The sequence below is a fragment of the Phalacrocorax carbo genome, chromosome 3 (genome assembly GCF_963921805.1).
Source record: "Phalacrocorax carbo chromosome 3, bPhaCar2.1, whole genome shotgun sequence".
Lineage (NCBI taxonomy): Eukaryota > Metazoa > Chordata > Aves > Suliformes > Phalacrocoracidae > Phalacrocorax > Phalacrocorax carbo.
Window position 1 is genome coordinate 30,502,625 of NC_087515.1, and position 13,339 is coordinate 30,515,963.

At 41.8% G+C, this 13,339-nt stretch overlaps 1 protein-coding gene across 2 annotated transcripts in view; it reads right to left on the reverse strand.

Annotated features, from left to right (window-relative positions):
• The window catches only part of TMEM63A (transmembrane protein 63A), a 32,790-nt gene extending 26,282 nt beyond the window's left edge, over nt 1-6,508 (reverse strand). The window contains exons 1-5 of one of the 2 annotated variants that reach the window (XM_064446363.1): nt 6,231-6,508; nt 5,081-5,210; nt 3,994-4,190; nt 1,624-1,703; nt 21-84 (exon numbers count right to left, since the gene is read on the reverse strand). In XM_064446363.1, coding sequence (XP_064302433.1) covers nt 21-84; nt 1,624-1,703; nt 3,994-4,179 — 330 coding nt within the window. In that variant the 5' untranslated portion in view covers nt 4,180-4,190; nt 5,081-5,210; nt 6,231-6,508. The remainder of the gene's footprint in view (nt 1-20; nt 85-1,623; nt 1,704-3,993; nt 4,191-5,080; nt 5,211-6,230) is intronic. The other variant, XM_064446362.1, reaches the window with a different exon arrangement.
• Between the last annotated feature and the right edge of the window lie 6,831 nt (nt 6,509-13,339).

A 13,339-nucleotide genomic window follows, 5' to 3' on the forward strand; every position in this document is an offset into this window, starting at 1 on the left:
CAAAACTCTAGAATACTTACCCTATCATATTCAAGATCTTCAGGTATTGATGAAGATGTTGACAATCGGTTGTATCTTGATTCACTAAAATACATTAAATGATGCTTTTAAGTACCTTTAATAACAGATGATGGAATTCCACAGAATTATTTCAACTTTAACAATTCTGAAGTAACTAAGGGACGTAGTACAAAACCATTTTTTTCACTTATGAAAACCGTGGGTTTCATATTGTAGCATATGCTTAATTATAAAAACTTTTGCTATGTCTCATGTTGAAAAGGGAGGTCACATGAGCTCCCGAAGCGAGAGCATTTAACCAAACTAGAAAGAAAACAATGTTTTACTGGGATATTGAACAACAGTAACATTAGACGATGCAACACAGGTTTGGAAGCCCAGCAAGGATCAGATTTACAACATAGCTTCCTGTTCACATATTCCTTATCACAAAACATCACCTCTTTTCCCATCACCTCTCTTCTTACAGCCACTACTCAGAACTTCTCTGCACAATTAAATCCCTTACCTGCAGGGCCACCTCCACACACAAATTCAGTCCTGTTGCAAGGCTAGAAGCATTTAGAGACTCTGTAGCCCTCAAATATAGCAACGTACTTGTTTTTAGTTTGTTGCTAAAAAGAAATGTTGCAATGGTGATGTGCCCATAATTACAGGACAATACCTGTTAAAACACAGTGTATTCATAGGTGTATCTATGATAATTTTGACCTAGCTGGCTCAGGTCACAGTCCAGCAGGGACAATAGCATAGGTTCCTAGGTGCCTGACTGCTCAAGGACTTGTTTGTCCCACAGAGGCCTCTACAGCCCACATGGGAACCTTTACCAGAGCATCTTCATTCTTGCTGCCTGAGCTAGCTGTCTCAGTTATTGCCCATCTTATTTTCGCCATCAACTTTTCACAATGGTCCAAGGATTACACCTGAAAAACCACATTTTGAGTCCTTTCCTGTTGCTTAGTTGTGAGTTTACCACAACTTAAGTTACACCACTAATATCAGGAAGAAGCTCGCTGTTAAAGTTTACCCACTTCATAAATAGACAGCTAGCTTTTAAACACCCCAAGACACCATCCTGTAGAAATAATATTTAAAAAAAAATATCGAAAGCTCATTTGCAGTGTTACGAAAAATCAGTGAAGAATTTCAGAAATCTAAAATTATGCATTTCTTTTTTATTTTTAAACCCTTCAGAAATATTATGGCATGGGCTGCATAGGGAGCTATGGGAAGACACCGGGCTTCAGTCAAGACAAACAAAATAGTTAATATCCTTCTATCACAGAAACACACTGTAAACATCAGTGTGTAGGTACCCGACATGTTAGCAGACAAACAGCCTATTTTCTTGCCTCCGCTTCCTTAACTCACAACTGTAGAATGAAATTCACAATAGCGCCAAACACACAAACCACAAAGAATAACTCCATGAGTGAAACATTTTTCACACAAAGCACTGTGAAGACATTTTTAACAAATATGTGCATGTGATTACAAACATATCTAATTGATACAAATGCACTTAATTTAAGTCCTGTTTACTGTACCTACTTCAACATTCCCCAAATGGTTTCAACAAATCACTCTGCATATCTTTTTTACCTTTCAGCTTCTGACACCAGAGCAACACGACCGTAGTCCCAGAATCTTTTTCTTATAATGGAAAATAGTAATATTAAAATCTAGAAAATAAAAACAAAGATCTTTGAATATTAATTTTTCCACTTCATAATAATTATTCTTAGACATATAGCAACTGTCAAAAAAGCTGTCCTAGCCCCTAAACCAGCTGTCATATGTTAACTGATCCAGTGGTGGCCATGCTACAAACCAACCTGTCTGGGACCAAAGGAGCAGAACACCTGCCTTCCTATTCTTATTTATAAAGGAGGAGAACTGTATGCAAAAACACTTCCGAATGCAAGTGTATGAAGGTTTGTGACAGGAAAAGTAGCAAGTAGTACTTCAGAGGAAGTCAAAACTTACATAAATACACCTTTACTATCATTCACTACTTAATGACCAGAACTATGATGTAAGACTTGCAATTTTATTCTTTTATTTTATTTTTAAACAGTGATGTAAATAGGCTGTAGGGGCCTCAACTATTTTCTCAAGTATGAGAATTATTTTTATCTTCAGTAAAAGTAATATATTATTATAACTCATAAAGCCCAGAAACTTATACTTGATATCTGCAATGTATTTTTTTATCTCCCCCCCCGTATTTTCACTTTTTCAAAGAGGTGAAGAAAACAAGGAGAAAAAAAAAACCCCACTATGTATTTCATTGATGCATTTCTTTTTTTCTCTTTTTTCAAAGAACCCAGTTGCTCTGTACAAAGCAATGAAGCAGAAGTAACAAGGCCTGTTTTCTATGCATATGTAGCACAACGCCCTCACATCCTAGCCCCTCCTACATGCCATACCTGTTTGGCTAGAAACTGGTGCTAGTGATGTAACTTATTTGGAACTATGCAAATACCGACTGGCCAGACAGGATATATGTCAAGGTTATCTATAGGTCAAGATTACACAGCTGATTTCCACATTTCACAATGAATAAAACCTTCTTGTAAGAGCCTTCCTCCCAACAGGGAATATTAATTTAGATTTTCCTCCTTCATCTGGCTATTAAACTTTACACAAGCAGGGAAGTTCTCTAGACCTTGACAACTTTGGTTGAAATTGGCTAATGTATTCTACAGTTATTAGGAGGAACTGCCAGACAAAAATGGGAAGACAATGCAATATATAAACCTCACTTTCTTAGGAAACCAGCCTAGAAATAATATTCAGAAACCCATCAACTGACAATTACACGTCACAAAACATGTCACGAACACAGGAATACAGGAGTTGCTAAATAAATTGCAGTACTCTGTATGTGAAGGAGAGAGGAACATTCTACATTGCATCTAACTCTCTACCTAATGCTGTTTGAGAGGAAGGTTCAACAGCAAGGAACTCAAAAGCAGAGACTCAGTATCTTAAAATTCAACAGCAGCTTTGAAAAAACCTCAAACACTCCCAAACACTCAACTAAATCTTGTTAAATGCTGTGCCATCAGTCACACAGAGCAGTAAATACTGTACGTCCTCAGAAAATTGATTTATGGTAGCATGCTACATATACCAAATCAATAGCAAAGAATGCCACTACATAACTTCTAGGAATATCCTCTATGTTCCTACAGAACTACCAGCTTGGACCTTACACAGGGATTTTAAGTTTTTCCACAGTGGCTTTCTAGAACTCAGGAACTATGTAATACCTTTAGTCTCATTTTACTATCAGAAACCTCACCTTTCGGGCCAATTTCAGATCTACAGCTCTTTTTCTGGTGGCTTAAGACCCCCTAGACCAAAATTATAGAAATAACCATAAGTTTTATTAGAGTTTCAGGCCTCCAGATCAGCTCCAGTTTTGGAGCCTCCAGACCAGCAAATAATCCTATTCTTCCTTTGGTCAGGACTGAGTTGATCAGTACATTATTTCCTTGACAGCTTCAGGAAATCTAATTAAAAAGCAAAATCTGTGAAATTTCAGATTTTCCATATTGTACTTCCTTTTGAAAAAACAATCAAGTTAGCAATGGTGTTCCCTCCCTGAAAAGGTACCCAGTACTTAAACCCAGAGTAAGGAAAAAATGTTCTTGCAGTTAAGACAAAACATAGAAATTTGAGCTACCACTACAAAGCCCACCATGGCTCCACATACAGACCCTATGATTCTGCACTCTCTCTACATCTACACATCCAACATACAGTGACACTGTCATCTTACATGTATGTGAACCTTTATCAATACTTGAAAAATGCTTTGGTGTTCCCCAGACAGCCTTAGCACATTTCTTATTCTGAAGATTCTAAGAAATAAATCCCTACCTGATAAATAAGAAAATTCCAAACAATCTAACTTCTGAGATGGCCACAAAGATTTTCAATACAAGAAATAGAAACTGGGCTTACAAAAAAGAAGGTTACATCAAGCAGCAGGACAGTTGGGATTCCACCAAATGTTACTCCTTGGAGCACCGTGCTGCCCTGGGCAGTGCTGTAGCAGTATATCTCATTTGTCGAGTTGAGAGGTATACTTCTATTCCAGAAGTAGACTAGATGAGAATGTCCAAAATCCAGAAAAAAGAAAGGGTTCATTTTGTCTTCCCCTTAAAAAGGAAAAAAAAAAAAAAAGAAAAAAGGTAAAACAACCATCTGAAAAGCCTGGATGGTATTTAGGAGGTGTACTAACATTACAAGTACAAGAACTACAGGAAGATTCCGCCATGAAACTACTTCAGAAGCAAAGGCAAATCTGACAATCTTCCCCTGTAAAATATTTCACAATAACTGACAGGCTCAGTTAGTAGCAGTCCCCAAGCAAGAATTCCAGACATCTAACTGACCATGTCCTCTACAGACACCCAAGGAAGATGACGGACAACCCACACAAAACAAACTTCTCCATCTTCTAATCTATAATGTTAAAACTACTTATTCCAGCCTGGTTTCTGATTCTAGGAGTAACACAGGGCATTAGATATTCCAACAACAGTAGTTTGCAGATTCTGCTCCTAATTGATGAGCATGTGTGAACGTACCGGCTTGTGAACTTTGTATTCAAATGTCAAGACCTTGATATTATTAACAAATTCACCAACTCCACAGGAAACTAATACACAAATACACATGCTCCTCTCTGTTCTTGGAATTTTGTGTGGTATTCCTTTTTTAATAGTAGAATTCAGCTGAAAGAACAGCACAGTAATTATAGACTATCATGAACAAGACAGAATAGAGTATTTCTAATTTTCTAAGAGAACAGCCATTTACTTCATTTTAGTCAACTGACCTGCTCAGATTACGTAGTAACATACAAGACCATACAACATTTGGCTATTGATACAAAGGTCTTTTTATCAGTGCAGGCAATTCCTCAGTTATTTTGGGGCTTTCTGCTTCAAACATTTCTTTTCTTGGACCTTATTAACTTGATGGGACAAAAGCATGCTTCATGCAGAACACACTTTTGACTGAGAAATTCATAAAGAAAGCATACCCCAAAAAACTCTATCCTTTGAAAGCAAATATTGTAGGTCCTCATCACACGGGTCCAGGGACACTATTTTTGGGATATCATGCCTCTGTAAGAGGACTGCACATGACTGATGACAGCGCTATTCTGGATGCTGAAAACCAAACAAAACCAAAACAAGAATATGAATGACTTTGAGTTCTGCCTTGAAACAGCAGGAAAACAGCATGGAGAACACTCCTTTCAAAACAGCATTTGCTGAACTTCAGACTGTGTGACGTGATCAGGAAGAAATTTTGTCCCAACTGACATGTTTCATCACAGGGAAAAAAAAAAAAGGGCAAAAAATCACCCACACAAAATTTGTACCGTGAGTCTGTCCTTGCTTTCTAAGGATTGAAATTTAGTGCTGACACTAGAGAAAGTATTTTTGAACATACTTTGGAAACCTTCGTCCTAACAACCGCAGAGACCGCATTCTAAATTTTAAGTAAGACACTAGATCTTACCAGACACGGTTTCCAGTTCTTGAAAGCTATTATTTTTAAAGAAGCCGGCCTGTCAGGAAGATAAAGTGGACTGCAGACCTCCCACGGGTGGAGCCGCGCTGCTACAGCAGCACGCCGCCGGCGGCACTCGGCCACCTCTCCAGGTTAAGCCGGGCACCGGTACGGCCTCTAGAACCGATTCTCCCTTATTTTGGCTGGGACCCTGACAGCGCCCCCGGCCCGGGGAAGAGCCCGCAACTGGGGTCGGCAGGGCCAGCCTCCCCAAGCGGCACACCGGGAAACGCCAGGGCTCGTAACCGGCGACGGGATCCGGCCCCATGGCTCCCTGCTGGCCTCTGGGCACGGAGAAGGTGAGGGGGTTAGCCCACCCCCCCGCCACCCCTCCACAGGGAGGGGACGCCCCTGGGGACGCTCCGGCCCCAGCCGGCGGGGGGTCGGGGTCCCGTCGCTGAGGGGAGAGCGGGGACGAAGGCCAGAGGAAACAGCTGTTTCCTCAGGAGGGAAAGTGGGAGGCGGCCGGTCTCAGCCCCGCCTGGCAACGCAGCCCGCTCCTGGGGGCTGCCCTCGCCCCCGCGGCCTTACGCAGCCCCATCCAGTCCCGTCCCCACACAGCGCCACCGACCAGGGGTGGTGCTGCCGCCGCCGCCGCTCCCGCCCTCCGTTACCTGCACCGGGGTACTCTCGCCTCGCCTCGCCTCACTTCCCCTCCTCACCACACGGGGTGCGGCGCGGAGCTCCGTCCCGGCCCCTAAGTTACAAGCCCCAGCAACAGGTCGCGGGAGCGGCGCATGCGTGCCCGGGCCGAGGCCCGCCGCCGGGCCGGGCCGCGCCGCAAACAGCGGTTAGAGACCGGGGCGGTGGCCATTACTCTCCCGCCTCTTTCCCGGGCGCCGTGACGGGGCAGCGCAGCCCCGGGGCGGCTGGCTGTTCGCGTGGGGATCATGTTACCCCTTGCCTCCCTAGCCTGCTTTCCTAGACCATAAAGTGCTTTCCTCCGGGAAGGGACCCCCTAGTAAAATAGTAAAATAACCGGGGGAAAGTCGCTGGCGTTTTTTCTCGCTGTCCCTTTTCATCTGCCGCTGATATGACATGGCGGTCGGGAGAGGCTGTTACCCGGATTTATTCGGCGGGGTTTTGTTGTAGGACAGGAGGCACTCCTGGGAGCTGGTTTTATTTCCACATGGGGTCTGCAAGAGCTTCCAAGCTGGAGGCTTGTGTACGCCAGAACTGCCTTTTAACCATCTTCAGCCAAGCTTTCCCTTTATGCAGTACCGTTTAAATTATATCTATAATGGTTTGCAACAGTTATTTCAGAAGTTCATAGATTATCAACAAACATTTTATTCCAGACTGTAAAGACAAAATCTCTGATGAAGAATGAAGGATTTCCGAACTACTTGGAGATTTCTCAATTTTAATGTTGAAGGGACGGCAGTGCTCTGGTTTGGACGAAACCCTTTTCTGCCTCTGTGACTCACGTTATTCATTAACATAAAGAAAAAAAACCCACCCAGATCCAAATAGAAGTTTTTATAGCAGAAAAGGAAGAAAATAGATGAGTTTTCAAGATTCCCAATCTGGTAAAGTGGACAAGCGTGCAGGTACAAGTGGAGCAGGCCATACACTAAGATAGGTAATGCTGAAATAAATTAAGTAGTAGTAGTAATATGAATGTTCCATGAAATATTCAAAGCCCCTTGTCTCCACACACCTGTAAAGAGAGAAATAGCATTCAAATGTTGCAAACTGGAAAAAATGAGACCTAGGGAGTTTAACTTCATGTGTCTATGATAGATCTGGGATAAGACTGATTCCCAGCCATCCACAAAGATGTCCTATCCTTTACAGGCGTTAATTGCTTCCAGCCAACAGGCCAGAAATGTGGTACAGCAAGGCCCTGACATCAACCTCTTCTCTACCCTTTATTTCACTGTTCCCTTAACAGCTGTTTGATACCCAACATTGCTAACCATCATCATCCTCCTATGTCTTAATCCTTTGCTCCTGATTGGCATGATTGGCCTCAATGAGCAGCAGGCACCTGAGGAAGAAGATGATTATGATAATGATGAAAATGTGACTATTCAGAGGGAGGCAGGGAGGCCACTTTCCTTCAGAGATTTGCACCCTACCTCCAGTCTTGTGGATGAAGCAGTGGTGATGTTTCAGAACAGCGACCCACTCTAAAATCAACCAAAATCATCAGGGCATTGCAAGGTTCAGTCTGATGTTACAATGATCAAAATCTCCGTCATCTGTCAACTTTTATGTTTAAAAGAAATTAGCATCCCAACTGCCAAGAAGTCAGCATCTCCTGCAGTTGACAATCCTGCTCCTGCCTCTCCATCTTCAACTCTCTATGTCCCCGTGTATTCAAACTGCCTGTATTACTTAGGGTGCTGCATGCATACCCTCTATCCTGCTTTCTGCCATTTTATTAATCCACAATTGCTTTGCTCTGTCAAACCCTTGTTTTACCTTTCAGGAATGCCTGCTCAGTGGAGACCAGCATTTGGCTGTACATATGCTACTGTGTGGCCTTCCCCCACTCCATCCCAGAACAATGGAGAAGTCCCAGTTATGTGCACTAACCAAGAGACATTTCAAGATAGAATTTCGTCATTCAGCTAGCAGCTGCTTTGTAGATAATACGTGATTTTAAATTGGCTGCAACAGTTATGTTAGAAAATGGCATAAAAGTTCTCAGCTCAAAGCAGAGTGGTTCAGATTCACTGCTGGAATAAAGAAATTCTACTGTTGTTGAATGAATTTAATTATTTTAGCTTTAAAATACACTGTACTTAGGGCTAAGGTTGGTGGAAAAATTGTTTTACATGAGTGTAGCAGAGTAATTATTCCATCCTGGCTTTTCTGGAATAACTTTTCCTGTGGACAGTTTATTTCAAAACAGGAATTCCAAGTAGAATAATTAGAATCACTTTATTTTAAATTAACTTTTACTGATGTAGCTGCAGCAGAGTAGACTGACCATGTAGACGAAGCCTCAATGTATGCTTGCAGCTCTTACACTTCTAGGACCAAAATCTGTTTGGTTATTTTCTCACTGATTTCCTAAGCCGTTTGTCCTTTCAATTCTTGTCTTATTTTTCAGAATTAAGAATGCCTTGCTCTGGCTAGACTGTCTTACTCTATAGCATAAAATAGGTGATACTCAGCGATCTTGACATTGTAGTCTTGACATTCTTCATTCTGAAGAGTTTTGCCCAGCTACAAAATAATTTTTCCCTCTCTTTCTCAGAATAACATCAAGCTTTTGTCTTTTCATTTTTTTTCCCCTTCCTCTGTCTAGACAGGCTCTTTAGCTAAGTGGTGTGATTTTGTTTATCTCTCATTTCAACAGCAGAGTCACATTTCCCTCCTCCCCACCTCTTGTAAATAGGGTTTTGTTTACCACTGTCTGTTCTTTTGGTGACAAAAGCCACATACTGTCATTAGTTAGCAAACGTTTAATTATGTTGCTAGAGCAGATGGAAATCCAGCCTCAGGATGTAGGGAGCAGGCCAACAGAATTTAAAATTCTTCTATCTTTCTTGTATTTTGCATGCTCCATATCCACTTCAACAGCTCTTTAGCACCAAGTTGAACAAGTGTGTGGGATATTTACACTTACATGTGTGACTCTTCCCTTAACTTTATTAAATGACCTTATGGCTGAAGAACTCTGCTGTCACTTTAGTTTGATTTATCACAGCAGGGCTTCCCTTGATGGGTGAACTCCCAACAGGACATCAATAGTCTCTGGACATCAGTAGCAGGTGGCCTGATGCTTTACCATGCGTGGCAACTCTCACCATGGTTTCTTCTCTGTGAAGAAACTCATCGGCCCAGCTTGCTGTTCCTTACTTATCTGCCTATTCAAATATATCTTAATGGATTTAATTCAGGCTTCTAGCCTGGCAGCCCTTTGCTATCTTTTAATCTTTGCCTTCATCTAGCTATCTGTTTACAAGCCTCAATATACCAAAGGATTTAGCGTGGGCATTATGGAATCTTTCTTTCAAAGGCTTGAGCATTAATATGTGTATAATAAAAACAAACAAATAGAAAAATCTAGACAGACAGACTTAAGTGAACTCTCATCATAACACAAATAAGCAAGCATCAAGCGTTGATTTAAATTAACAATTTACTCTTGTTTTCTCTATATATTTATTAATCTTGTAGTGCTGCTTCTCATTCATAGATATGTTTATTTTCAAGGTAGAAATAGCCTTGCATTAAAGTTGGAATGCATTTCTATTAAACAAGACTATTAACTATTATACAAAGTATTTAACCAAATATATCTAGCAATATATGACAGAAACTTGCCCTGCTTTTCTTTTGCATTTTGTGTAAGGTAGGAAATGGTGAACAGGGTGTTGGTATTGATGCTCAAGCATGATTAATTTTTCTTATGATCTTTGTCCAGCAATATTTGGATGAAAACTGGAATTTTATTAAAATGCACAAGTAACTGCAATCTGAAATAGCAATACTGAAAAGTACAGGAGAAGTATACAGGAGAAGAAAGTAAGCTTATTACAACCTACTTTGCATTTAAACTTGATTTATGAAATGGTGAATTATTGTCCCTACCTTGTGCACTGAGCTCACTGTTTTTGATCATCGTGGCTAGGTCTGAAAAGGCATCCCTGTAAGCCCTCTTAGGCTTCTGTACCGATACCCCAGCTATAAACACTGCCTAAACCCAGCCGCAGGCCTGCCTGGGCTAAGACAGGTCTCTGCCTTACCAGGGGACAATACATGGGCTTCCTCATCACTCACATGTGCTCAGTGTGAGGTTTTAAACTTCTGTTTTGCAGAGTTGCAGCTGTGGAGAATCTTTTGCTGATAGGTAGGACTTTTAGGTTTATTATTAGCTTTTCAACACGCAACCGCTGTTGATGTGACACACTTTCGTACAAAACTAGGACAAGGTGACCTGAAACATGGAGGACTTCATTGTTTTCTGAATATACATATTATCTTAATGCCTATCCATGCATTAACCCTGAGTGTATAGAAGCTGAAGGGAGTTAATGCATAGGAGGCATAGCACTGACTATAATTAAGGCAGCTCCTTCAGAGAATGAGGGAGATGGAGAAACCATCTGTCACGATCTGGTCTCTCCCACTGAAAAGGAGAACACCTGGCCACAAAACCCATTGGGTTTAGGTGAATCAGGGAGCAGATGTATTTGTCACCAGTGTAAAATATCAAACCACTTACAGCTTGTCATGTTTTCCTGTTCTTGGGCACAATATACTTAAGTTTTAGCGAAGAACTCTAGTGTCCTCAAGATCCTCTGTGCTCCTTACCTGTCCTGACCGTACATAGTAACTCTTGTTGCAACAGTACTGGGGTGAGACCTGGACAGACATTAGCATCCTTGCCTTAGTTCTGCTTCCCCTGGAGCAGAAAGTGGGGTGATTGCTTGTGCAAGAGCCATGAAACGCTCCAGGGGATCTTGCAGTCTAAACCAGTGGAGGATCAAGTCGGCAGGGTTTGATGGAACCTTGGATTGAAAGTAAATTTATATTAACCAACCTCTCAAATCCTGTTTTTGATCAGAATAGATCAGAAGAGTAAAACTAGTTTTTCCTTTTTTTTTTTTTTTTAAAATACTGCTCAGTCTGACAACTTTGAGTAAACTAGTCATTAAACTGGTTGGTCTGCTTTATCCACTCTCTATCTACAAAGAGTCCAGTAAGATCCCCGGCTTTTAGACTTAAGAACTGGGTTTCAAGGCCTCGGTGATGACCATTCCTGGTTCACTGGCTTGACTTCCCTTAAAATGTCAGCATCAAACACACTGCTTGAACATTTATAAATGTAATTTACAATATTTTTAAAGTGTCAAAAGCTTAAGCCTTAATATAGGTGGTTATATTTTAAATAAATATATTTTTAAAAAATAAGAATATATTTGAATAGAAATCTGGATTAAATAATTTTTAAAGAACTTTTAAAGTGAGTAATCTATTTTTCCCTTGGGCAAGAATTCCTCCTTCCCAATTCTGGATTTACAGATGAAAAAATTCAGAGTGCAGACTGTGAAGATTTCAAAGAGCTTTGATTTTATTTTAATCTCAGGATAACTCAAAACAAACCCAACACAGCAGAACTAAGGCTTACACTTTATTAGCTTCTGTGTTCTGCCTAGGAGCTTGCACCAGTAATTACCTCTGCAGATCTGTGTGTCTCGGCCTTCAGAAATAAGCTTGGTCTGTTAAATTCAGATTTTGGCTTTGCAAAGAGCTGAGAAGGTCCCTGTTACATTTTCCACTGCAGTAGTGACTTGGCTCCTTTGCAGATACGTGCCACAGCAGGCGAGCGCGGGGGGCCACTAATGACAGCAGGATGATCCTGGTGAGCCTAAGCAGGGGGTCAGGTGCCAGGTACGCCAGGCGCAAGTGTCCAGAGCAAATTGGTGGCAGGATGCAAAGTGGCTTAAGCAGGAAGCCGTGAAGAGCTATCACAACAGCAAACAGCCATGACCAAGGGCAGCGTGGCTTTTCCCAGCGAGGAAGATCCTGCACCTAGGGCCTGGCTTTACTAGAGCGTGACTGGAAATGGGGGGTGCAGCAGCATCCGACTAGTTCCAAGTGCATGGCTGCTGCTCGAGGCACGCTGCAGGCATGTGTGTCCTTGCTGGGCACTTTCTGGCACCTCCACTTTATGGAAGCAGAAGAGGTACCTAAATACTGGCCATTCCTTAGCATGCGATCACCTGTTGGACATACTATCACCAGACATAGCCTCACCAGAGGCTCGCCCACTCTTATCCCTCTCTATCCACTCTTTCATTTCTCCTGTAGTAGTTTATTTCCTCCTCCCGTTCATCCTTTCTCATATTTCCTTTTCTGTAATGATTTTGTTTTCTCTGAATCACTCTCTCTTCTTTCTGTTCCATCTTTCTCCTTTCAAATGTATGCAAAGGGTATAAAGGTATTCCTTGCATCTCTTCCAGCTGTACTTGCTATGTCTGACGTTGCCTCATAGTGAGAGTGTGGCCTGATCTGTGTAAAAAGGGAAAGTAATGTAGTCACTGCAAGCTGAGCTTAAACACGTGGGTGACCTATGGATTAGTGGAGAACTTTTTCTTCCCTGTAAGTAAGCAGTAGCAGATGGCAAGAGGGATATCTCTTGTTTTACTAAGATACTTTATGTACGGTAATTGTTAGAGTCTGTTGGTGATTAGGGTTTTGTTGATAGAAGCTGTGGTTGGCTGGTGCCTTTGATAATCAGGTTATTTATTTTGGTGTCTAAATATGGTCTTGAAAATTTTGGCCAAGGCATTTTGTTCAAGGTCATTATCCTGACCCAGGGACAGAACAGGGAAGAGAGCCAAAATGTTTTCAACTCTCCCTTCCTATTGATATTCTGAACAGTTTCAGTAAAGCAGATGTTTATATATTCAGATGATATACCAAATTATAATGAAGTGAGTGATCAGAATTAATTTGGGAGGAGATAAAAGCAGGTCCTGTAAAGTGGCACAGCCACTTTGTGGGAGTTTCTGGGGTGAGATGGACTCCAAGGCATATGAAAGGGTCCATGTTGTATGGAAGCACCTAGGCAAACTATTCCTGCCTTCACAACACGGTGCGCCTTTGCTTTTAACGCCCTGCCTGGATTGGTTCCTGGGACTGAATGGTCATAGCTGAGAGAGCAGGTGTAAGCTGGCACTGCTGCATGCGGAGCCCCACGATGAGGAGACCTGAGGTTGAAGGCCCCAAATTGCCAACTGCTCCGGGGAATGGCGAGCCA